The sequence below is a fragment of the Montipora foliosa genome, chromosome 10, assembly GCF_036669935.1.
Source record: "Montipora foliosa isolate CH-2021 chromosome 10, ASM3666993v2, whole genome shotgun sequence".
NCBI classification, from domain to species: domain Eukaryota; kingdom Metazoa; phylum Cnidaria; class Anthozoa; order Scleractinia; family Acroporidae; genus Montipora; species Montipora foliosa.
In genome coordinates this window covers 19,392,852-19,417,428 of record NC_090878.1, presented here as the reverse complement: position 1 = coordinate 19,417,428, position 24,577 = coordinate 19,392,852, and the positions used below count along the sequence as shown (strand labels likewise).

The window sequence follows — 24,577 nt, the reverse complement described above, 5'->3', positions numbered from 1 at the left end:
AAAGGGCTCAACAAAAGAAGTAAAGAGTTTGACGTCAACAGCAGAAAATTGTCTTTGTAAGACTCATAATGACCGGCGGTCTCTTTAGTGTTGGTTTGGCTACGTACCTGCAGCATTTGTGAACAGTGCATTAAATTTCTCATGCTTTCTTTCGTACTTTTCAAGGAGTGCCCTCTCTTTCAAAGACGACCTTCCTTGTTCTCAAGAGTTCTTGTAATCAAGAATGGCAGACAAAAAGATGAACGTTTTCGAGGAGCATATACAAGACCTTAGCATTGCCAGAAAAGAGGGAAACAGAAAAGGGGAGGGTATTGCTTATTTCAATCTGGGTGGTTATTATTATGGCTTGGCTTATTTTGAACAGGCTAAGAGGGATTACACAGAAGCATTAAGGATTTTTAAAGAAATAGGTTTCAGTGCTGGAAAAGGAAAAGCCTGTGGCAATCTCGGCAACGCTTATCACAGTCTGGGCAATTTTAAAAAGGCCAGAAAGTACCTCAAGCAACAACTAAGTATTGCAAAAAAAGTAGGGGATAGGGAAAGGGAGGGCAATACCTGTTGTAATCTCGGCATCGCTTATCTCAGTCTGGGCAATTTCAAGCGAGCCATAGAGTATTACGAACAAGATCTTAGCATTGCAAAAGACGTAGGGAATAGGGCCGGGGAGGGCAAGGCCAATGGTAATCTCGGCATCGCTTATCTCAGTCTGGGCAATTTCAAGCGAGCCATAGAGTATTACGAACAAGATCTTAGCATTGCAAAAGACGTAGGGAATAGGGCCGGGGAGGGCAAGGCCAATGGTAATCTCGGCAACGCTTATCTCAGTCTGGGCAATTTCAAGCGAGCCATAGAGTATTTCGAACAACATCTTAGCATTGCAATGGAAGTAGGGGATAGGGCCGGGGAGGGCAAGGCCAATGGTAATCTCGGCAACGCTTATCTCAGTCTGGGCAATTTTAAGCAAGCCACAGAGTATTACGAACAACATCTTAGCATTGCAAAAGAAGTAGGGGATAGGGCCGGGGAGGGAAGGGCCAATGGTAATCTCGGCAACGCTTATCACAGTCTGGGCAATTTTAAGCGAGCCATAGAGTATTACGAACAACATCTTAGAATTTCAATGGAAGTAGGAGATAGGGCCGGGGAGGGCGCGGGCAATGGTAATCTCGGCAACGCTTATCGGAATCTTGGCAATTTTAAGCGAGCCATAGAGTATTGCAAACAACATCTTAGCATTGCAACGGAAGTAGGGGATAGGGCCGGGGAGGGCAACGCCAATGGTAATCTCGGCAACGCTTATCACAGTCTGGGCAATTTCAAGGGAGCCATAGAGTATTACGAACAACATCTTAGCATTGCCATGGAAGTAGGGGATAGGGCCGGGGAGGGAGGGGCCAATGGTAATCTCGGCAACGCTTATCTCAGTCTGGGCAATTTCAAGGGAGCCATAGAGTATTACAAACAACATCTTAGCATTGCAAAAGAAGTAGGGGATAGGGCCGGGGAGGGCAAGGCCAATGGTAATCTCGGCAACGCTTATCTCAGTCTGGGCAATTTCAAGCGAGCCATAGAGTATTACGAACAACATCTTAGCATTGCAAAAGACGTAGGGAATAGGGCCGGGGAGGGCAAGGCCAATGGTAATCTCGGCAACGCTTATCTCAGTCTGGGCAATTTCAAGCGAGCCATAGAGTATTTCGAACAAGATCTTAGCATTGCAAAAGACGTAGGGAATAGGGCCGGGGAGGGCAAGGCCAATGGTAATCTCGGCAACGCTTATTTCAGTCTGGGCAATTTCAAGCGAGCCATAGAGTATTTCGAACAATATCTTAGCATTGCAATGGAAGTAGGGGATAGGGCCGAGGAGGGCAAGGCCAATGGTAATCTCGGCAACGCTTATCACCGTCTGGGCAATATCAAGGGAGCCATAGAGTATTACGAACAACATCTTAGCATTGCAAAAGAAGTAGGGGATAGGGCCGCGAAGGGCAAGGCCAATGGTAATCTCGGCAACGCTTATCTCAGTTTGGGCAATTTCAAGCGAGCCATAGAGTATTACGAACAAGATCTTAGCATTGCAAAAGACGTAGGGGATAGGGCCGAGAAGGGCAAGGCCAATGGTAATCTCGGCAACGCTTATCTCAGTCTGGGCAATTTTAAGCGAGCCATAGAGTATTACGAACAACATCTTAGAATTTCAATGGAAGTAGGAGATAGGGCCGGGGAGGGCGCGGGCAATGGTAATCTCGGCAACGCTTATCGGAATCTTGGCAATTTTAAGCGAGCCATAGAGTATTACGAACAACATCTTAGCATTGCAATGGAAGTAGGGGATAGGGCCGGGGAGGGAGGGGCCAATGGTAATCTCGGCAACGCTTATTTCAGTCTGGGCAATTTTAAGCAAGCCATAGAGTATTACGAACAACATCTTAGCATTGCAATGGAAGTAGGGGATAGGGCCGGGGAGGGAGGGGCCAATGGTAATCTCGGCAACGCTTATCTCAATCTGGGCAATTTTAAAGAAGCCATAGGGTATTACGAACAACATCTTAGCATTGCAATGGAAGTAGGGGATAGGGCCGGGGAGGGAAAGGCCTTTGGTAATCTCGGCAACGCTCATGCCAGTCTGGGCAATTTTAAGCGAGCCATAGAGTATTACGAACAACATCTTAGCATTGCAAAAGAAGTAGGGGATAGGGCCGGGGAGGGAAAGGCCATCGGTAATCTCGCCATGGCTTATCACAGAATGGGTGAACTTGAAAATGCTCTTCTTCTTTGCGAACAACAGCTTACCATTTGCAAAGAAACGGAGGATCCAGTAGGACAGGGAACCGGTTGCTATAACCTTGGTCTTGTTCATGAAAATTTAGGCTTGTTGTGCAAAGGCCTTAGTTTTTATCGTCTAAGCATAAAACATTTCGATGAAATTAGGCGTCTTCTTCAATCAGAAGATGCATGGAAAATAAGTTTTCGTGACACAAAACAAATGGCGTACACAGATTTATGGAGAGCACTTTTAAAGAATGGAGAGGTTGATGAGGCTTTGTTTGCTGCTGAACAAGGACGAGCACAGGCTTTGACAGACATTTTGAAGGTGCAATTTGGAGTTGATGAAGAACCTTCCTCGGCAGTTGCGACGACGGAATTTATCTCCGCTGTTATGAAATATTTGCCCTTACAAACAGTTTTCATAGCACTTGAAGGGAACACTATCAGTTTTTGGCTTCTGAGAGGAGGAAGTGGAATAAACTTTAGGCAAAAGGAAATAAAGAATGGAAGTGCCGCTTCACTGATAGAAACCACTTTGAAACAGATTGGCGCGGGAACTGTTGTCCGATGCGAGAATCGCACACTTGACATGCTACCGAGACACTTGTTTTGCGGTAGGGAAGCTCTTTCCGAGACCTTTCAGTCTTTGACCCTCTCCGATAATAACTCTTTGCAGGCTTTGTTTGATGTCTTAATCAGTCCCATTGCAGACTTGCTTCAAGGTGATGACTTAATGTTCGTTCCTGATGGACCATTTTGCTTGGCTCCTTTTTCTGCATTAAGTGACTCTGTCAGGATCCGTACTGTTCCCTCATTGTCCGCTTTAAAACTCATTACAAGTGCACCTGACAACTTCTACAGTAACAGTAAAGCTCTGCTTGTGGGTGATCCGTGCTTAGAGGAAGTCACTGACGAAAATGGTGAACCCATTTCCGAGCAGTTGCCGTGCGCTATACAAGAGGTGGAGATGATTGGAGAACTTCTGCAGACCGCTCCTCTCACTGGAAGAAATGCAACGAAAGCTGAGGTGCTGAAAAGAATGAAGTCAGTTGCTTTAATCCATATTGCAGCACATGGAGATTCGAAATTTGGAGAAATTGCTTTGGCCCCAAATCCTGAACGCGCATCCCACATTCCAGAAAAGGAAGATTTCATGTTAACAATGAGTGATGTTCGTGCAGTTGGTCTTCGGGCAAGACTGGTTGTTCTGAGCTCTTGTCACAGTGGCCGGGGAGAGGTCAATTCTGAGGGTGTAGTAGGAATAGCAAGAGCTTTTCTGTGTGCTGGTGCCCGGTCTGTTCTGGTGTCACTCTGGGCAATCGATGATGAGGCAACCTTGCTGTTCATGAAAAAATTCTATAAACACTTGGCAGATCGAAAAAGTGCAAGTTTAGCTCTTCAATATGCTATGAAATCTCTTCGGGAGACGGAGAAGTATTCTGCCGTAAAAGACTGGGCGCCATTTGTGCTAATTGGCGATGATGTCACGTTCGAATTTGGGCACCACGGGCTTGAAAAGAATGGTAAGTGTTTTTTCGAATATTATTTTAATTACTGAAAGGAATTACATTGTAGAGGTTTTTAGTCAGCAAGTTGTCAAGAGGTAAGTTCTTCACAGAGAAATGGTTAAAATTGGTCGCCTATGTTGTTCTTTTACGAACTGCTTTCACTAGCCACTGAAGTAAGTATTGCCTGCATTCACCGGGTCGGGAACTTTGCTTTTTGCAGATAACTGTGAGCCATGCAATGCACTGAAACGAAATAATTCAGTGATCGCCGGTTACCTGCGTAAAGTGAAGTTTGATATTAAAGGCTTACCGTGACATTTAGTTGAATAGGAATTGTTGCTATTATCTATAAGCACATGTAATTATGAATGAATGAATAAAATGTATGTTTTCTAGTGGAGGTATTGACGAAATGGAGAAGTGATCCTCGCACTTATATAGACAATTAAAGGAATTTTCTGTTTAAGTAGACACCTGAAAAATTTAGGTTGCTCCAACGGGACTCGATGCAAGTGCAATGCTCTACCAACTGAGCTCTGAAGCCAAACATTTTGGAGCAGGTCGTTTTGTTGGGTTCATTTAATTGTTCCTGTGAAGCACTTAAAATTGTCCAGATAGTTGAAAGGATCAATTGTCCATTTCATCATATCACATGTAATTATGTACAAACATTGCTATCGATGAAAACAATTTCTTTATTCATTTATCAAACAACGAAATTCCTAATTGCCGTCGAACCGGCTATTTTTTGTCTTTTTCTTCCTTACCTTTTTTTTTTTCAGAAACGGCATCCAAAAGTTGAGACAGCTACTTCTTGTACTCCGATGCGTCAGCATGTCGTTTTCCTTACTTCAATTGTTATATGAGTTCTTGAAAGCGTTAAAGCATTTAAACCTCATAAACGGTCAAGGAAGACAAGAGATATGTTTTGTTTGTAAAGTATGTTTGTAGACCTAGGGTGGGTTTCTTTGGGAAATGGAAATCCGGATCCTTGTATCCAAAAGCGGATTTCGCTAAAATCCTTACTAAAACCCGAAAAAATGGATTATTGATTTGAGGAATTCACTCTCCGAGTGGATTCATTACATTAGATCTGAATCCCGATTTTTAGGATTCATGATCGGTGCATTTCTTTGGGAGACGGATCCGAAAACACTACGTTTGGCCAAGGGTAGTCTTGTGAAAACACACACTCCCGCCAATTTGCTTGTATCATGTCGAGTTTTCAGTGCCATTTTGTTCTTCAATGTACCGGAAATTTACAGAAAGTCGTAAATTTTTCGCAGAACTTCAATTTGATAGAAATTACGTTAATCCTGACCGGCTGAAAGTGGGCTTTCACGCCAGAAAAATCCGTTTTCGGATACTGGTTTCTTTGAGAACGAAATATCCGTGTTATCTGAGATAGTAAATCCATCTTGGATTCTCCCAAAGAAACGCACCCTTATTTTATTCATTTGTAGCTCCGTATATGAACCTTCCATTCCTTTCCAGCTAATTTTTGTTAAAAATTGGCCGAATCTTTGGGAAAATTTTCTAGAAGCTAAAAAACTAGGAACGTAGAAATTACGTAATCTTCTAATTGAGATAAGCGGAAGGTTTTAAGACTCGAACTTTTCTATTGAAGAAATTGCTAGAAAAAGGTTACTTCCAACTTCCAAAATCAAACAGACAGGAAGTTTCTCAGAAACGGGGTTTTTCTAAGTTATTGCCGCAGAGGGGCCAAGGAAAAATATTTTCAGAATGGGCGATTTATTAGGCAAATGTCTAGAATCTAAAAGTACTAGGATTGAAAATGAAATGACCGTAGAAATTTAATATCGTGCAAACGTTTGGATATGAGTGATCTCTTTGGGCAATTTCTTAGGGAAACTTCTAGAAGGTTAAAAACGAGGAAATAAGAGTCTTGTTTGATCTCTTAATTAATATGCATTGGATGTCTTTCTACTCAAATATTTCAAATATCTTTATTTGTATTTTCCGAATGTTTCTACTCATTATAATGAGTAGAAATATTTGATTCTTTAAGGCCGGGACACATCAGGCGATACGTCGCTGCGACACGTCACAGGGACAAGTCGCCGCAACAATTCGCCACGTGTGACACGTAGTTAATTTTGTGAAAATCATTGTCGCTACAGCAGAATTTTGTCACTGCGATCAGTTGCACGAATTCAAACCAGTTTGAATTCGTGCGACTGATAGCGGCGACAAAATTAGCGAAAGCAGTGGTTGTTGCACCGTGTGTACACTTCCTGCAACAAATATAAATGAATCAATGAGTGAGCTCCATATTGTCCGCCATATTGAATTAGAAAACTATTTCAGATCCCCCCTCACACAAGATCACTGCTTGTGCACCGAACAGACGTTGCGTCGCAGCGATTTGTTTTGCAAGTAATAAACACGGAGCAGCTTGTCCCAGAGACCTGTCGCTGCGACTTTGTCGCCCAGAGTATCTCGGCCTTTAGTTGTAAGGCCCATTCAAACGGTTTCCTCTTTTGCTTCAACATGCATTCAACATTTTGTTGAACCAAATGTTAGGAGTTTTTGAACAGGTCCTTCAACAAAAATGTTGAAAGAGTGTTTTATCAAATTCAAACTGATTTATACTTTCATTCAACATCGATTCAACATTTATTTTGTTCTAGAAAATGTTGGATGGAGCTGAAGCCGTTTAAACAGTTCGTTCAACATTTTGCAGAACGCACGCTTGCTCACACGTGGCCGTAAGTGGACGCGAGAGTCTGGTTTCTTGTTCTTAGTTCCTCGCAATCAAAACGTTAGCTCAATTTTTGGCGCCATGTTAAAACCATTTGAGCCGTCTCCGCACAACTTGTTGTCAACATTTGCTCAACACCCTTTCAACTTTGTTGAATGAATGTTGAAACCGTTTAAATGGGCTTTTTGAGCTTTTAATGTAATTGTTCGGAGATTACGATCAATGCATAGATTGACCAGTGCATACTTACTAGGATACCTCTTAATTCAAACGGGCAGTGAAGTGGGGTATTGTCGCCAAATTAGAGGTGATTTAGTCATAGTCTAGTTATTTTGTAAATAACATAATGAAAACTCTAATGCGGTTTAGAAGAGAAAACTGACTGACCAGTGCTTTACTTACAGAGAATTGCGAGGAGAACACGATGTCCATTTTATTGCCTGTCGATATAATCCGCGCAAATGGCAACTTGAGCGTAGTTACAAAGGAGAGTATTTTGTTGACTTTTCAAACAAGCAGTGAACAGGTTTTCCACCACTTTTTATGTTTTTCCTCCAAAAAATTCAAGCTTGCCTATAATCTTGTATTAATTCATTAGCTAATAAACGAATTCGTGTAGTCGGTCAAGTGTGTATTTGGTTTCTGCGACAAATTTTCTCACGTCATAAAATGTACGCTATTGTAGCTCGGGTATTTCGGTATTCACACTTAGGTTTGCATAGTCTGGTAGTGCGCATGACTATTTGTAGTCGGATATATGCAGACATTTCTGGCAGTTCAAGGTCACTGGACGGCATCTCTCGATACCTTTCTGTAAGATTTCCTTTTGACATTCGTACTTGTACGCTAATATGATGTAATCAGTGCAGACTACCAAGGGTGTCAGGACGATATTTGCTCATTCGAGAAGTATTGATATAAGTGTTATCAGAAACCCATAAGGGTTGAAACGTGTAACGCGCGTTCACAGCTTCCGAATATTCAGTGCAAACTGATTGGTTGAATGTTTCAGTGCTAAGTACCATATTTGGAAACCCCTCGCTCTTGTTGTTCCAAATATGGTACTTAGCAAATTGAATATTCAGAAGCTTGTTTCCCAGCACACAAGGGGCCGTTACACGTTTCAACCTTTATGGGTTTCTGGTGTTATAATAAGCGTTTGTTGAAAGCTTTTTTAAGTTGAGCTCTATTTTCTTGCCTCCAGAAATGTTCAGAATATTTTTCATTGTATACTTGGTATTTACAGTATAGCTTTGCAGTCTCCGATGTACGCCGCCTGTATATTCTGTATTTTTACTGCCCTTGTATTAACGCACGCATCATGATAGCTGGCAATAAATGAGATTTCTATTAATTATTCCTGAACCTTGTCTGCGTCTGATGATATTCAGTATGAAAATGATTTGTTTTCGTTTCACTGCAGAGTGATTAGAGAACAACTGAAGTTTTGACAATTTGATAGGTCGACACGATGTTAAGTCCACAACAAAACTGATGAACTTGTCAATCTCTATCTTCATGGGGTTGTTGGAGTTGTTTTTGAACACGCCTTCTTGTTTGTTAAGAAGAGTATCTAAGCCATGGAAAGTTTAAAATTTGCTAGGTAGTTGACAAAACTAACACTGAAAGCCAATGATTAAATGAAATAAATGTATATATTTGAGGTGCGGGATATAGACGAAAGAGGAAAGTGATCCGCGAACTTTTCTGGGCAGTTGTCAAGATAAGTGTGCCCTGATCCCAGGGGGGATTTTGTTGACGCAGCGAGAGAGCCGCGAAGACGCGTCGCGAAGCGGCAAAAAGGGAAAAACCTCTGTTTTTTTTTTAAATCTCAATTTCATGTAGAGGATCACTTTAACTTCGCTTTCGTCTACGACCCGCACTTCGAATCTTTAACAATTATTCTACGAGGGCGCGCTGGATATGAAGTGATAGGTAACCAATGAGGCGCGTGGCGCCGAGGCAGTTATAATCATTTTATATCCATTAACCTCAAGTAGAATAATTGTTTTTTTAAAAACTCCAGGATCAACAATTCTTGCATGTATTGTTGACTAAAGCATCGATTTCTGCCTCGGTCAATTCCGGTCCAAAACAGCTTTTGTCGGCCATCTTTTCTCAGAGCTGAAAAAAGGTTTTTAGCTCGCTTTATTTCTAACGCGTTTCTTGGCCATATTAGGTACAGCAGGTATATGAACTGATAGCCTGTGCCCGGCGAGCCAATGAAAATGCTGGAAATCTCATATCCGGAGTTCAGTTTTTAATAAATACATTTATTTCATTCATTCATCGAGTCTTTCACTCGCCACTGGAACTCACAGAGCCCAACAAATTGACCTTTTTCCACTGAGTGGCTTCATAGCTCAGTTGGCGGAGCATTGGACCAGCATTGTCTTGGGTTCGGATCCCTTTCGAGCCAACTGAAGTTTTCAGGTGTGTGTAAGCGACAATTACGTTTTTCTTTTTCAGATAAGTGCCAGGGATCACTTCTCTCTTTCGGCTTCTGCTGTGATGCAGATGGTCGCAGCTATACGATCGTTGTTCAAAACGGATGATCTAACAGGGCCGGTTATTAAGTGCATTTCGTCATCCCAAATGTGATCTCATTGACCTTTCTTATCAGATGTAATTGGAATACCAGAGAACTGTCTAATTGTCCACTCGCTATCAACAACAAAGACATTTCTGTTTTATTCGGTTCCACAAAAGATCATTAGTTTCTCTCAGCATGAGGTTCACTTTTAAGTTTTTTTCTATCGCTCAGATATAGTACGCGCGCTTTGACTGGGCAATTATGTGAGCTTTATTCCACAATATACCGGTTTATTTATGTTGCTCTGGAAGTGTAACAAATATCTTGCTAACCTTGTTTGTTTTTGGCGGTGCTGTAAGTTACGGCTGCCTGTGTTTTCTGTTCTCTTTATGTCCCTTCGTGGGGAATTTAGGAGCCGTGACCAACAGTTTCTCCGCCAGCGAACTCGGATAGTAGGGAATATTAGGGAGCTTTAGCAACGACGACGGGAACGGCAACGAGAACGCCATGTAAAAACATAAATTCACGTTATTGCGATCACTTCGCGACTATTCTAAGCCTTTTAATATGACCAAGGTCTGGCAGTCCCTCAGGAGTGAAACCGTTACGAGCGGCGCTTAATTTAGGGGAGAAAAACGAAATTTTATCTCCAAGTGCTGACGTCCTCCATAACACCTCAAACTTGGTAATTTCACGTTGTTGCTTTGCTGACGACGACAAAGAAATGGACAAAAATGAAAAAAGCACGTGCAGGGCGAGCAAAGCTATTGTTTTTGCCCAATGAATATGCAAATTTGTAACGTTCTCGTTGCCGTCGCCGTTGTCGTTGCTAAAGCTTCCTAATTTAAGAAATGACGACGGCAACGGCTAATAATATGATTGGTTAAAAGAGGAAAAAAATCGTGCTGCACGTGCGGCACGCATTTTAATGCTGTACTCTGCATAAAAACAACTTGAAATTACTGAATTTGAGGTTTTCACAATTTCAACGACAACGTGAGCGTACAAATGCAAATATTTCATTCTATAGTTATTGCTGGTTTTCACTCACGTGATCAACAGCCATGTTTTTCAACGAAAACAAAAGGAAGGATTTGCATAATAATAGAGTTAAATTCCCGGAGGATTTGATCGGGGCACCAACATGGCCGCCTTTTCTTTGTTTAGGGCACCAACATGGCGGTCGTGACGTCATGTGAAAACCGAGAATACACTGAAACCGCTGGTTTACATTCAATTTCAAGATAATTCACCCACATTGTACGAAGTGAGTGAGATGAAATAACCGCGAAAGGCTAAAGATTGTGCAAAGTTACATTTAGAAGAGACGTTCTCTTCGCTGTAGTAGATCTTAAAGTCCCTAGTAGAAGGTTTACACTGGTCAAATCGGAAGAGATTACAATAAAAGGTGCCATTCTGCAAGAGAAGAAAGACAGTCACTGTCATTTGAATTCGATGATGTAGAGGTAGTAAAAAGGCCAGATCGGTAGAGGAAATAACAAATTCGACCATGTGACGAGGAAAGAAAGATTCAGTCGGAAATGACCGAAAGCGAGAATTCACCATTTCTACAATTTCATTCGTAGCAGTATAGCAGGACAATTGTCAGATGAAACTAGTGTCGACATGCCCTAGTTCCTACGAGTCTCCTATATCTCAGTGGCGGAGGATCCGAACTATTCACGGAAAGGAAGATTCCGTTAGAAATGATCAAAAGCGAGAATACGCCAATTGAAACTAGTGCCATGCCCTCGTTCCCATGAGCCTCCTATAGCTCAGTGGTAGAGCATCCGAACTAGTCATCGGAAGGAAGGTCGTGCGTTCGACTTCTACAAAGGAACACTCGGATTTTTTTCCGAGTATCCCCGAGTGACCATCAGAAAAAAAATATCCCGCTTATCTTGTAGTCATTTATTTTTTGTTAGAAAGCTGACCTTTGAAGGCATGTACACATGGAGGTTGGGTAACCCACCTGTCTACATAAACTTTTATTTTTTCAGCCTCACGTTTACATGATAGGTAACACGCCGAGGCGCGTTGCCCGGTCTTCGAGACCGGCTAACCCGCCCAGCCGGGGTCGCGTTTTGCCAAGTAAACTCTTGAAGGTGGGGTAACCCGCCAACCCGCGTCGGCTCATGTCACGATAAGCTACCTTTAGCGGAGGTGTTGCAGCATCAAAAGGGTTAGCAAGAAACCACACCACTGACAAGTTGAAGCAAGAGTAGCTAGTAACACCAATAAAACCTGTTTTATTAAAACACGATGGGTTTTAAAGCTAATATAGCTTATGGGGCCGTATAAAAAATGTTAATAGGATAATAAAAAAATTAAAAATACAAAGAAGATATGAATAAAATTTTAAAAAAGGACGAAATCACTGTCAATTTGGGAACCAATTTGCCGCGCCTCTTAACTAAAATTCAAGTTTCTGAGGGCGTTTTTCCCTTTTAGCATAATCTCTGGCGCTGACAGCGGATGGTTCTAAAAGATTCCACAATGGATCCTCTGTATGATATAGATTTTATTATATCATAAGTTTCAAAACGTTGTACGCTAACACGATGTCGATAATGAAGTCACACTTGGACTCTCGTTTAGAAAAATGTTCCAAGCAGGTTGAAGTTGTGTGATTATAAATTTTGTAAGTTAAGGTGGCTGTTTGGACCTTAAAAGTTTCGAATAAAGAGCCCCACTTATATGAGGCGAAGAGTTTGAGCCCCAGTACGGAGCCCTGTGGTATGCCGTGCCACTTTGGAATTCTCAGAGGGTACACCATTAATTACAGTGTACTGTTCCCATTTAGAAAGATAATCTCTTAATTAGCCATGCCAGTAAGTTTCCCGTAATTCCGAAGTTGTGCTCTAGCTTGAGAAGAAGGTTTGGGTGTGAGACGCAATGAAACGCCTTCTGAAAGTCTATGAATACGGTACACACAACTAATTTGTTATCAATTGCTCGTCGCCAAGTTTCAGTCAGGTGCAATGAGGAGTAAGTAATAGCTCTTGATCTTTTGACAACCGGGTTGTCCGTGACAAGCGCCTCGGTCTCCGAGAAAACATGTTTCACAATTATGTCCGCTACACACGATTCTAAAATCTTGCTGGATGGACTTAGCAAGGAGAGGGGGCGATAATTTTCTATTTCTGTAGGATTATGGGAAAAGTTACAAAGCCATACAAAAGCGATCTACCAATGGAAAATGGGGTGCCTCGTTTTCGAGTTGTGAGTTCTTCGTTTTCGACCTGCGATGCTTCGTTTTCTAGTGTTTAGAGCTTCGTTTTCGACTTAGGGTCCTTCGTTTTCGATCTTTTGGGTGCTTCCTGCTTAATTCCTCGTTTTCGATACTACCCATTCAGTTGTGACTGACGCACGCACGCAGAAAATCCACCTCTTATTCCTTAACTTATTTGCAGTGGTGTTTATTATTCCTGCTCAACTGGTTGTAAAGAGGAACATTGCAAGGTAATAAGTAATATTAGATTGGTGCAAGGGTGTAGTAAATAATTATTTGTTTGTTGTTTGATCGATCTATACTACCCTCTATTCTTTCCTTTGTACATCGAGAAAGTAAGGAAATGATGTATCTTGACTTTTTTCTAAATGGAGATAGTTTTAGTTTTCTTATCGCCTGAGATTCCAAATGGAGGGAAGCAAATGATGAGTTAGAATGAGTAAGAATTCCTGACAAAAAATGTCTGTCGAGCATACAGAATCTAAGTTACAAACAACAAAGATAAACTATGAAAAGCTGTTGGGTTGAACAGTTTTAAAAAACCCAATTTCCAATCCACTTTAGTCTTCTTCAGTTTGGCCTTTTCCCTGCCTCCTTTAACTTCTATTTGATGTTTTATTTCAACCTTCCTTCAATGTTTTAAGTAGATACAATGTATTTTTATATTTCGCTCGATTTGGTATCCAGTTCGCACTCGCTAAATTTGGCTAATTATAAACTTCGTAACACTTTAAAGCTAGGCAAGGGTAGAGCCTTATATATTTTCGTTTTCTTAACGATCATCAGTAGTTCGGAGCAATGGAACAATTAACCCCAATTAACTATTTGGGTAACAATCACTTGATCTCTTTCCGTGCTGACAAGGGTCATTAACTTGCACAGTTTGTTCGACTATGAAATGACTTCTTGTTATATATTCCATTTGTTAAATTTCCGGCTGTTGAACTTTGCAGTTTTCCGCCCCGGGCCAGATCTACTAAAATTTGCGTTAAGAAATTTAACACTTTTCCTACAAAATAATGTTTCACCGAGAGACTTGATAATGGAATAACCACGTAAAATTAAAATGTCAGAGTCACGAAGCCATTACTTGACCTCACTCGAAACTTTTGCTTTCGAAAAACATCCGTTTTGACCAACACTGCTCCTTCTTACTTTATCTTATGTATATATGACTCATGGCGGCTGATGGCGGTTCCGATTACAAATGATTACATATTTTTTTCTCCTTTAACGTAGTTTAAAAGCCCTGAAGTTAACCAAGAATCCTGGACGAAAATATGAAGACATTCATAACGTCCAGGTCCCACATCTAAAACACTATTCTGAAGAATGGAACGTGCTGACTTATAAGACTTCTGGAAGTTGCGGCGCAGTGAAAACTTCTGGTTCAGCAACTTCCAGAAGTCTTATGAGTCAGCACGTTCCATTCTTCACACTATTCTGTCCCCACTTGACTACAAGCACGTCTGTTCTGTTATTAAAACACAATTGCTGCATGAATTAAATCATATTAGGGAGCACGAGACATTTTTGAGCCGCAAAAGGAGATCGGAAGTGAACATTTCTCACCGCCAAAACATTAGTTTCTTATAGGTTTTTTAACCAAGCTTCTCCGGATTAGCATTTATGCGCTAGTGGCAATTACTTTGATTAAAGATACTAGGCTATACAAATGTCAAGGCAAATTATAGGAAAAAACTGAACAAATTGCGATCTGTTGGACCCTATAGTATTCATGTTTATGAATCAGAATTTTGTGATACACGCTAACAAAGGCCTTAGAAAGATAAAAAAAAAAACAAACACTTAAGGCAAGTTCAACACCATGAAGGGCAAGAAAATGTTCTCTTGTACAGCTGAATAAAGTGCTGAAGAAGTAAGTGATTCTTTCTAAAAGCAACCCTTTTGTTACGTAAAAAGTCCTACGCAATGTTGCGAAAACATAAACTTAGTGAAATGTAATGTAATGTTAATGTGATTTATTACGTAAATACTAATGAAGTACTAGGATTTCCTTTTTCTAACGAAACATATCTTCACCACGCGCTGTGAAGATATTATTTTAAGGATGCAGGTGTCGTCATGGTAACTAACAGGATTAGCCAATAAAATGCGAGCTTCCCCTTCCCTGTAAAATACTTTTGTGCTGTACTACATGTACTAGTCATAGTTGAGACTAAAGCTGCCCCCGCTGTTAAACATAGTTACACACAGAATTCAATGTGTACAGGGCCCGGGTAGAGGAGTGGCTGTTTACAAAGGGAGCAATTGATGTTAAAGCAGGGAGAAAACAAATCAGTACCGAATATGAAAAGGGCGATCATGTCAGACACGATGGTGTACCAGTCGAAACAGACTAAAGGAAACGCAAGGTCAATTTTTACCGCAATGTGGCCACCATTTTTCAAAACTGTAACACTTCAAGGGATGAAGTTTTTTCAGTCCTGAGTAACGTAAACAACGACTGATGTTGTAGAGTTTAATGTCAATGCTTTATTTAGATGTCCTTGATCTGGATGATAGGATGAAATGACCAGACGAGAAGTGGTATCACGGTATTATTAATAGGTACATCGAGTGCCGGAAAATTTGTGTAGCAAATTCTTCTGAGAAAATTAAAATTCGGAAATGCTGAAGTATCCCCAACGATAAAGCTTCCCATAACATGGTTTTGCATAATTAAGAGTTCCATATATGGCGATAATTTATTCCAAAGTTTACTAACACTTTGAAAGAACTGAAACTGACGGTCTCAAAACTCCAGCAAAATATGATAACTTGTGGCCTTTTTCTTCAATCCAAAGTCGTGTACAAGATTGGTTCTTTCTAAACAACAACCTCTTCAGGACACAATGCTGTCGCGAGCCTTTAGTATGTTAATTTTTGCGGGAACAACACGGATCGTTTGCTTTGTAAATACGTTAAGAACCACGAATATTTACGTGTATCGTTAATCGTTTTCTAGCAACACTTGCTGGTCGGTAGAATGAGTCTCTTAATCTCTCAACAGTGATTTGTGTCTGTGACAAATCGTTTCCCGAAAAAACGTCCCCCTTGTTAGAGTTTCAATACTTTAGTAATCCTCCCTTTTAGAGATTACCTATCTTAGTAATTTCCCGTTCCTTAATACCCGTTCCCATTCACCGTTCATTATTTTAGAACAAGCCATTTAGTTACCCGCTTCATGTGCTGAAGGTAGAGTTGTAAGATGCGCTACGGTTTTGTTCGGTGGGTGTTAAATATGGCGTTAATTTTGAAGGCACCTGTTGTGAAACCTAAAACTTTGGATTACTCTGGTCAAAGCGATCTTCCAATGGAAAATAGGGTGCTTCGTTTTCGAGTTGTGAGTGCTTCGTTTTCTTGTTTGGAGCGCTTCGTTTTCGACTTAGGGTCCTTCGTTTTCGATCTTTTGGGTGTTTCCTGTTTAGTTCCTCGTTTTCAAGAGCTTCGTTTTCGATACAACCCATTCAGTTGTGACTGACGCACGCATGCATTTAATCCACTGCTTATTCCTTAACTTATTTGCGGTGGTGTTCATTATTCCCGCTCAACTGGTTGCAAAGAGGAACATTGAAAGGTAATTAGTAATATTAGCTTGGTGCAAGGGTGTAATAAATAATTATTTGTTGATTGTCTGATCGATCTATACTACCCTCTATTCTTTCCTTGTACATCGAGAAAGTAAGGAAATGATGTCTGACGAGCGTACGGAATTTAGGAAGGTTTTAGTTTTCTTATCGACTCAGATTCAAAATGGAGGGTGTTACGAAGTAAATGATGAGTGAAAATGAGTATACGGAATGAGTAGCACGTACGGAAGTTATGAACAAAGAAGATACGCAGTTGGGTGAAACAGTTTCAAAAAACCCACATTCCAATCCATTTTAATCTTCTTCAATTTTGCCTTTGCCCTGCCCCCTTTAAATTTGTATTTGATGTTTTGTTCAAATCTTCCTTCACTGTTTTAAGTAGCCGGTTATTTATACGTTTTCCTTGATTTGGTTGCCGGTTCCCAGTTGCTAAATTTGGCTAATTATAAATTTCGTGACACATTCCCCTTTGAAGGTAAGCCAGGTTACACCCTTATGTTTTTTCGTTCCCATAACGACCTGAACCGCGTAGGAATAAGCCATCAGTATTTTGGAGCAATGGAACTATTAACTATTTGGGTAACAATACTTGATCTCTTTCCGTGTTGAACTGATTCATTGATTTCCGGTTTGATAAAGGGTGAAATGACTTTTTGTTTTTCCTGTTCCATTTGTTACTTTTCTTAAGAACTTTTCAGTTTTACGCTCCAATTCTACCCAGATAAATTTGTGTTCTGAAAGTTAACACTTTTACCACAGGATGTTTTACCGAGCGACTTGATAATGGAATAACCACGTAAAATTGAAATTTCAGAATCACGAAGCCATTGCTTCATCTCCACGAAACTATTGCTTTTGAAAAGGATCCGTTTGGACCAACACTGTAAGTCGCTCTTTGCTCCGTATTGGCTTATCTCATGAATATATGACTCATGCGATGCAAATCAGCTCCGATTACATATGTCTTGTTTTTTTTTTCCTTTTAATGTCATTTAAAAGCCCTGAAAGTAACCAAGAATCAGCTCCCTCTAGATTTTAAAGTTAGAAATGGCGGACCATTGAATAAGAAAATTCCAGTTAAAACAAACAGGTGTTTCTTTTAAATCAAAGCCTTAAAACTTGGGTCTCTTAGTGTTTGGTTAATATAGTTTTGTTCGCCAAAGAAAAACAAAAGACCTGATTTTTTGGTCAAAGTGGCAGTTCAATAATATGAGCACGGAATTTTATGCGTAATGAACCAGTTCTGACCCCTTTTCTCTTGTTTCCTGTTGTTTTCTCCATACCTCCTTTATATTAAAGCAAGGAAGTATGACGGTACCGATATTGCTTATCCATTAATTTATTTTTAGTTGGATTCTTTGTTGATGGTCACCCTGTTCCAACAAGAGTATTGCAAGGTATTTGAATATACTAGCTTACTGTGTATAATATATAGTTAATTATTTGTTTGTTGTGCGATAGAACTATCCTGCCTTCTATTCTTTGCTTGTACATCGAGAAAATAAGCTAACTAAGTCTTTTATGGTAAGATGAAGTGGAGGTGTTTGAGCCTTCTGGGCCATCGTAAAGGAAGGAACTTTAAGGGACAACTGAAAATTTTTCCAATTTCTTTTTCTTTTTTGGAAATCCTAACATAAGTAAACTTAAACCTGTATAGATATTTCGTCTCGTTTCCTGTTTTTGTTTTGTTTTGTTTTCTTCTTTTTTCTTTGCGAGAAAATTACGTTGGAAGTTGGGAAGTGTTTAGTCGTTCTCGCGCTGGAGCACTAATTGGAGACACTGTAAACTGAAACTAATAATCAACGCAAATCAAGTCAAATGTTGGTTTTTGAGGAGAGGAGAAAACCGTAGTACCCGGAGAAAAACTTCTCGGTGCAGAGAAGAGAACCAACAAACGCAGCCAACAAATGATGCCGAGTCTGGAATCGAACGCTTTCCGAAAGGAAGCTGGAGACCAGGCATTTCGAAGGACTAACTCTACAACGCCTTCTTCGAGGATGATAAGACACTCCTCCAGAAGAATGAGAGGGATTATTATGCAAGTGTTCCTTCAAATAGTCCATTTTACAGTTGTGTGCTTAGTTACCTGGCCTATGAACGAAAGTGAGGCTGGAGTTGACCTTGTTTTGATAGAAAGCGCACTGCTTCTCTTATGTAAATTATCACTAATTAGCACGACACTAACATCATTAACATGAGAAAAGAAGGGAGGTCTGTATCATAACAAGGTCAACACCAGCCTCACTTTCATTCAAAGGCCACGTAACTAAGCACACAACTGTAAAGAGGTCTATTGTTGCATTTTCTTTGCAAACTGACTGGTCTGGCCAGGCAGTTCTGGCGAAAGGAAAGTTTTCTTACCCGGTTAGATTCAAGATCGAGGGTTTGCCCCTTATGGCAATGTGTCTGTAATAGGTCATGAAATGTTATCTGTCGTTTTTTTAAAATCCCCAGTCCCTTTTTCTCGCGATAGAAATATCTTTTAGGGTAATTAATCAGTTTTGCTTGAATGAATTCGAACAAAAGCAGAGCGTGCATCGACCCCTTTTATAGAGTTTTTTCACGTGACGTCAATGCGGCCATGTTGGTATCCCCAACTAATCCTCCGGGAATTGAGTTCTATTATCATGCAAACGTTTTCTTTTGTTTCGGTGGAAAAACAAGGTTACTGACACGTAAGTGAAAACGCTCTATCGTGCGTCTTCTTGTTTAAGTTTCAAACAACAAACGGATAACCTTTGAAAATCTGTTTGGCCGAACAGTTTTCAAAAACGCAAATTTCAATCCATTTTAATCTTCTTCAGTTTCTCCCTTGTCCCGCTTCCATTAACATTGTATTTGATGTTTTATTCAAACCTTCCTTCAATGTTTTAAGTAATTATTTTTACGTTTCCCCTGATTTGGTTGCCAGTTCGCAGTCGCTATTTTTGGCTAATTATAAAATTCGTAACATATCCCCTTTAAAGCTAAGCAAGGTTAGAGCCTTAAGTTTTCATTGCCACAGCGACCTGAACCTGATAGGAATAATCCATCAGATGATTGGAACAATGGAGCAATTAGCGATTTGAGTGACAATCACTTGATCTCGTTCCGTGTTGAACTGTGCAATTAATTATTTTTGTTGTTCTTCTTGTTCCATGTGTTACTTTTCTTTAATCACTAAAGCAAGAAAAAATAACTTTAAACCCCAGAACATAATGTTTGCAATAAAAATTGTCCGAATGTTTTGCAATGGAAGCGTTTGTATCTAAATAAATGCATTTCAAAAACGTTTGTTTTTGTGTTCAAATTTCCCGGGCGCCGCCATCTTGATTGAATGAATGGTGACTTGTCGTGGTTGTCTTATTAGGAACTTTAAGATCTACGACGCGGTGGTCAGCGTGAACGCCACGAAACAGGAATATCAGTGGTTAGTAAATTCTCAACCTCGGATAATGCATTTCGCGTGCTCTGATTGGTTCACTCAATCTCGGTTATCAGCTCATATACCTTTGTTTGACCTTATATGGTAAATGATTGCGCTAAACGTTGCTAAGCTATTTTTTTTTCGCCGGAAAGCGAAATTTCCGTTTGAATAAAGCCAAAAAAGAAAAAAAAAGCTTTTTTGTGGAAAGTTTGGATCAATTCCGACCTTTAAAATACGCGAAAAGTTAAGAAATGTTTTTGTGATGAGCCTACGTCTGTCTGACCTCAAGGTATTACAGATTATCGCATCTTCATCAAGTTTTTTCGATTTCGCTCTGATTTTCTCGCTTTTTTCGCTCGTATTTCGTACTTCCAAATTTTTGGAGTTTAAGAAATTTAATAAAACAATTATTTCATTTGCGCTTATTGGATATGAGACTGGTTATAGCCAACTCGGCGCTACGCGCCTCGTTGACTATTCACCATCTCATATCCAACGCGCGCTCATGGAATAATTGTTAATTAAAAGAGGAAAAATAATCGTGCTGCTCTTGCGGCATGCATTCTAGCATATATTTTTACGGTACTCTGTTCAAAAACGACGTGTAATCACCAAATTTGAGGCTTCCACGACAACGTGAGCGTATAAATGTAAACCTGTCATTTTATATTTTACTCTGAAACCCCACGTATCAATTTACTTTTACGATACTTCGCCCACATTTTACGACGTAAAGGAGATGGAATAATCACGAAAGATTTATGACAGTGTAGAGTATATTTTGAGGTGACGTTTTTGTCGATGTCGCCGTCGTAGATCTTAAGGACGGTGCCTACTAATTAAAAATATTTTTGCCCCGGTGTGTGATTATGCGGGAAATGTAGATCTTAACAAGTGTTATTGAAATCCAAAAAGAAAATTGGGGGTAACCACGCATTTTTCAAAGATAATCCGCAACACGTGACAATTATTTAAGATTGCGGTCCCGGGAAATTTAAAGTGAAAATAAGTGATTCTGAAGTTCATTTTGTTCGATCCAAAAACTTTTTTGGAGAAAATTGTCGAGCAAATTTGATTGCAAACATTATTTTGTTAGGTTTAAAATCATTCATTTGTCGGAGTGGAAGTTCCCTTTAAGAACTTTTCCTACAAGATAATGTTTTACGGAGAGATGTGATGATGGAATAACCACATCAAATTAAAATTTCAGAGTCACGAAGCCATTGCTTGACCTCACACGAAACTTTTGCCGTTTTGAAAAGCATCCGTTTAGACCAACACTGGTAAGTCGTTTATTGCTCCTTATATCCTTATCTTATGAATACAAGACTCAGCCACGGCAAAGCAGCTCCCATTACATACACTCTTTTTTTTAGTAAATACCTCTAATTATGGAGCTGAGGCTGAACGTTGTTTGTGTTTTTGCGATGTGAAGCTAAAAACGCTTTTAAGATGCTGTTAACTTACATGGTATAGTATTTCAATAAATCAATGTGGACGTGACCAGCCTGGTTTACTGGTACCATTGAGTACTACAACTCAAAGCTGAAAGAATACATGTCAAGGTCAACTACCTTGATGATACATCAGACTTTGTTTCACCTGATGACTTTGATGGTGTTGAAGTCATTTTGGAACGATTATAAATAATAACTGCTTAATATTCTAAACTGAGATGTGTATCATGCAATAAGAAAACCATCGCCGGTTATTTTTTCAAAATATACCCTTAAGTAATCAGATTAAATTTACATTAATTTTATTTACCTTTATTTTACACGTTCTTTATCGACCCTCAGCCTGAGGAATGTTCTTAATACGTTCTCAAAATTCTGGTTAATCTCAGCCAAAACATTCTTACAAAGAAGGTTCTTATAAAAAGAGTGTATGCCTTGTTTTTATTTTTTCTCTTTTAATGTATTTTAAAAGCCCTGAAGTTAACCAAGAATGCTGGACAAAAATGTTAAGACCTTCATAATTTCCTGGTCCACATCTGAAAAACTATTGTCGCATGAGTTAAATCATATCAGGGAGTTTAAAGCACGAGTCGGTTTTGAGCCACAGAAGGAGACCAGAAGTGAACAATTTTCTCATGCCACGACAGAAGTCTCTTATAGATTTTAAAAGCAAGCTTCTCTAATGGAGAAAAGATACTGGGCCATTCAAATGCCAAGACAAATTAAAAGGGATAACATTTCCCTTCCGGTTTCTGTCCGTGACTCAAAAACCGTCACGTGGTTAAGTTTCCTAATCAAGGGACTTTAATATTGATGTACATTGTGAAAAATGTATAATTTTGCACTACCGTTATCTCTTTCGCGATAGATCCAACTCGTTCAAGTCGCACGACGTGATCGAAGTATCCTAAAAGTAATTTGGTGGTTTAACAGTACAAATATTATGGGATAAACGGCGCACATTTGGATGCTTACGTTGTCATCAAAACCCAGGCAAATTTATTGTTTTCACTTCGTTGTTATGCAGAGCACCGCAAAGATATTTGTGAAAATGCGTGCCACACGTGCAGCACGACTTTTCCCCTCCTTCAAGCAATGACATTAGTATTTTGTGACGATGTCGTTGCCGTACGGCTTCAGGGACTTTACGATCTACCACGCCAACGTCGACGTTGCAGTGTGGGACTTTAAGATCTACCACGCCGACGTCGACGTAAACGTCACCTCAAAATATAACTTTGCAATATCATAAGTCTTTTGCGATTATTCCACATCGTTCACGTCGTGCAATGTGGACGAAGTATCATAAAAATAAAACGGAACGAGCCGTTTCAGAGTAAAAATAGAAAATGAAAGATTCATATTTTTAAGCTCTTGTTGTCGTCAAAACCTCAAATTTGGTGATTTTACATCGTTGTTTTGAAGAGTACCGCAAAAATATGTACTAAAGTACGGCTTATAGACGAAATGCACAAGTGATCCTCGCACAATGTAATGGTATTTTGGTTTGCGTCAGAAAGATCTTCTGTGGAAGTGCCATCTAAAAACCAAAAGTTCCCAAGTGGTTAAGTGGAAACGTCGACATCCTTGTATCTCTCTGGTAGTCTTGGCTGGCTCTAGGGTCTCTCGCACCTTGGCTGAGCTGGAAGGACTGGCGTGGGTGGAATGCTAGGCACTGTTGTCCGGTCGGTCACAATATCGCTGCTGATAGAAACCTCCGGGGGGGGGGGGGGGGGGGGACTAGAAAAAATTAGTACAGCGAAGCTCCGCCCCGAGGTCCGACCCCTTACTCCTTTACATACAATTTTTGGCAGAAAAGATACCCCTTTCGTATACCTTCCATTGACAAATGGTACCCCATTTGGTATACTTTCCACTATAAAATAATGCAAGAACCTTGTAAATACCCAAATGACAGATTTCCCTACCCTTTAATATACTTCGACTCGTGAGATCCCTACCCTTTCATATACCTGAAGAGTGAAAAAGTTACCCCTTTTGGGCGGAGCCTCCCTTTATAGGCCATTCTAGGGAGTACACCCCCCTCCCCCCCCCCCCCAATTGGATAGATAATGCCTCGTCTCTATTCTCCGCACGTGCTTGTGCTAAATGGTCCATTCCTGGTCAGAAGTACACTTAATGGTGTTGCTGTGGTTAGTTCAACCATAGCTTGACTTGGTGTTGTGGCATGTGCTGTAGTCTTCTCCACTCTTACTGGTGATGCTTCTAGAGTGAGGGTGAAATTATCTGCTCGAAAGGTTTTTTACATGAGAGGTATTTCTTGACTATTGAGACCAACTCGGATCTTCATCCACAACAACACTGTTGGTGGTCTTGCTGATATCTTGGAATGGTGTGGAAAACGTATTCTTCTTCTCTTGTCTCACCAGTGCTTGATCACCTACTTGAATACCTTATCTGCCTGTTCTTTGGTCTCTGGTTTTACATCTGCATTTCTGTCCTGAGTTTCTAGGTGAATAAGTGACAATCGGCATGCAGTTCCGGCATCTACCCTCTCATCTTCCCGTTGAACAACAATTCGGCGTGGCTTTTGTCAGTCATGATATGATCTGTGCTACTTAATGAAGTAATGTTTAAAAAACGAGCAGCTGTGTTTTATCGGATTCAAAAACACGAGGCATAGCAGAGTGTTTTTAGACCCAACAAAACAAACTTTAAGGTTCAAATTGTGAGAGGAAGATACTGTAAAAGTCCATGTAAAAGCCGCACCTTTTTCCTCAAAATTCAAATGAAAAATCGAGTGTGCGGCTCATCTACGGAAACACCTAAGAGGTTAAACTGAATAAATATATAACAAACTGAAAGCATGTTGTTGCTGATCATTGCATTGATGAATGGTAGCTCCTGAAGGAGCCGCTCATTGTGGTCATTTACGCTTCTTGTTCTCCAATAGTTCTTTCAAGCGATTATATTTCTATCACTTCACTGGATCAACTGAACACCAACCTACAGGAAATCTCCATTCCTCCACAAAGCTGTTTGACGACTGCTTTCAGTCACTGTCATGGATATCTTTCCACCACTTGCGAGAAAATACCAAGATATTCGCGAGTACTCGCAAGCCAAATGGCCGACCGTTTAATTATGATGCCCAGACTCCTCTCCATATTTCAAAGCTTGGCTACTAAGCACTTGTGCGTATTCAAGAGCGTTTCGAAGTGATATAAAAACTGATATTGAAAAAGAAATCGCGTGGAGAGAGCATCTTTATTTATTTATTTTTTATAATAAACTTACAAGATAAAGGTATGACAAGTGAAATTTCACCATCTAAAGACTTAATGGATATGAAAGGTATAACAACCACCGTGTCAGTGTTTTGAAGCCATACTTGTC

At 40.2% G+C, this 24,577-nt stretch overlaps 1 protein-coding gene and 1 long non-coding RNA gene across 3 annotated transcripts in view; both read left to right on the top strand.

The window, feature by feature from the left end:
* Positions 1–8,364, top strand: part of LOC137974441 (tetratricopeptide repeat protein 28-like) — a 28,006-nt gene extending 19,642 nt beyond the window's left edge. For both annotated transcript variants that reach the window (XM_068821425.1, XM_068821426.1), the window contains 2 exons: positions 166–4,292; positions 5,060–8,364. In XM_068821425.1, the coding sequence (XP_068677526.1) occupies positions 224–4,292; positions 5,060–5,079 (4,089 nt within the window). In that variant the 5' untranslated portion in view covers positions 166–223 and the 3' untranslated portion in view covers positions 5,080–8,364. The remainder of the gene's footprint in view (positions 1–165; positions 4,293–5,059) is intronic.
* Positions 8,365–16,214: 7,850 nt separating this feature from the next.
* LOC137974460 (uncharacterized) lies at positions 16,215–24,502 on the top strand. Its single transcript, XR_011117463.1, has 5 exons — positions 16,215–16,344; positions 17,172–17,240; positions 17,707–17,754; positions 20,974–21,046; positions 24,135–24,502. It is a non-coding gene; the product is annotated as an uncharacterized lncRNA (long non-coding RNA).
* Positions 24,503–24,577: the final 75 nt, after the last annotated feature.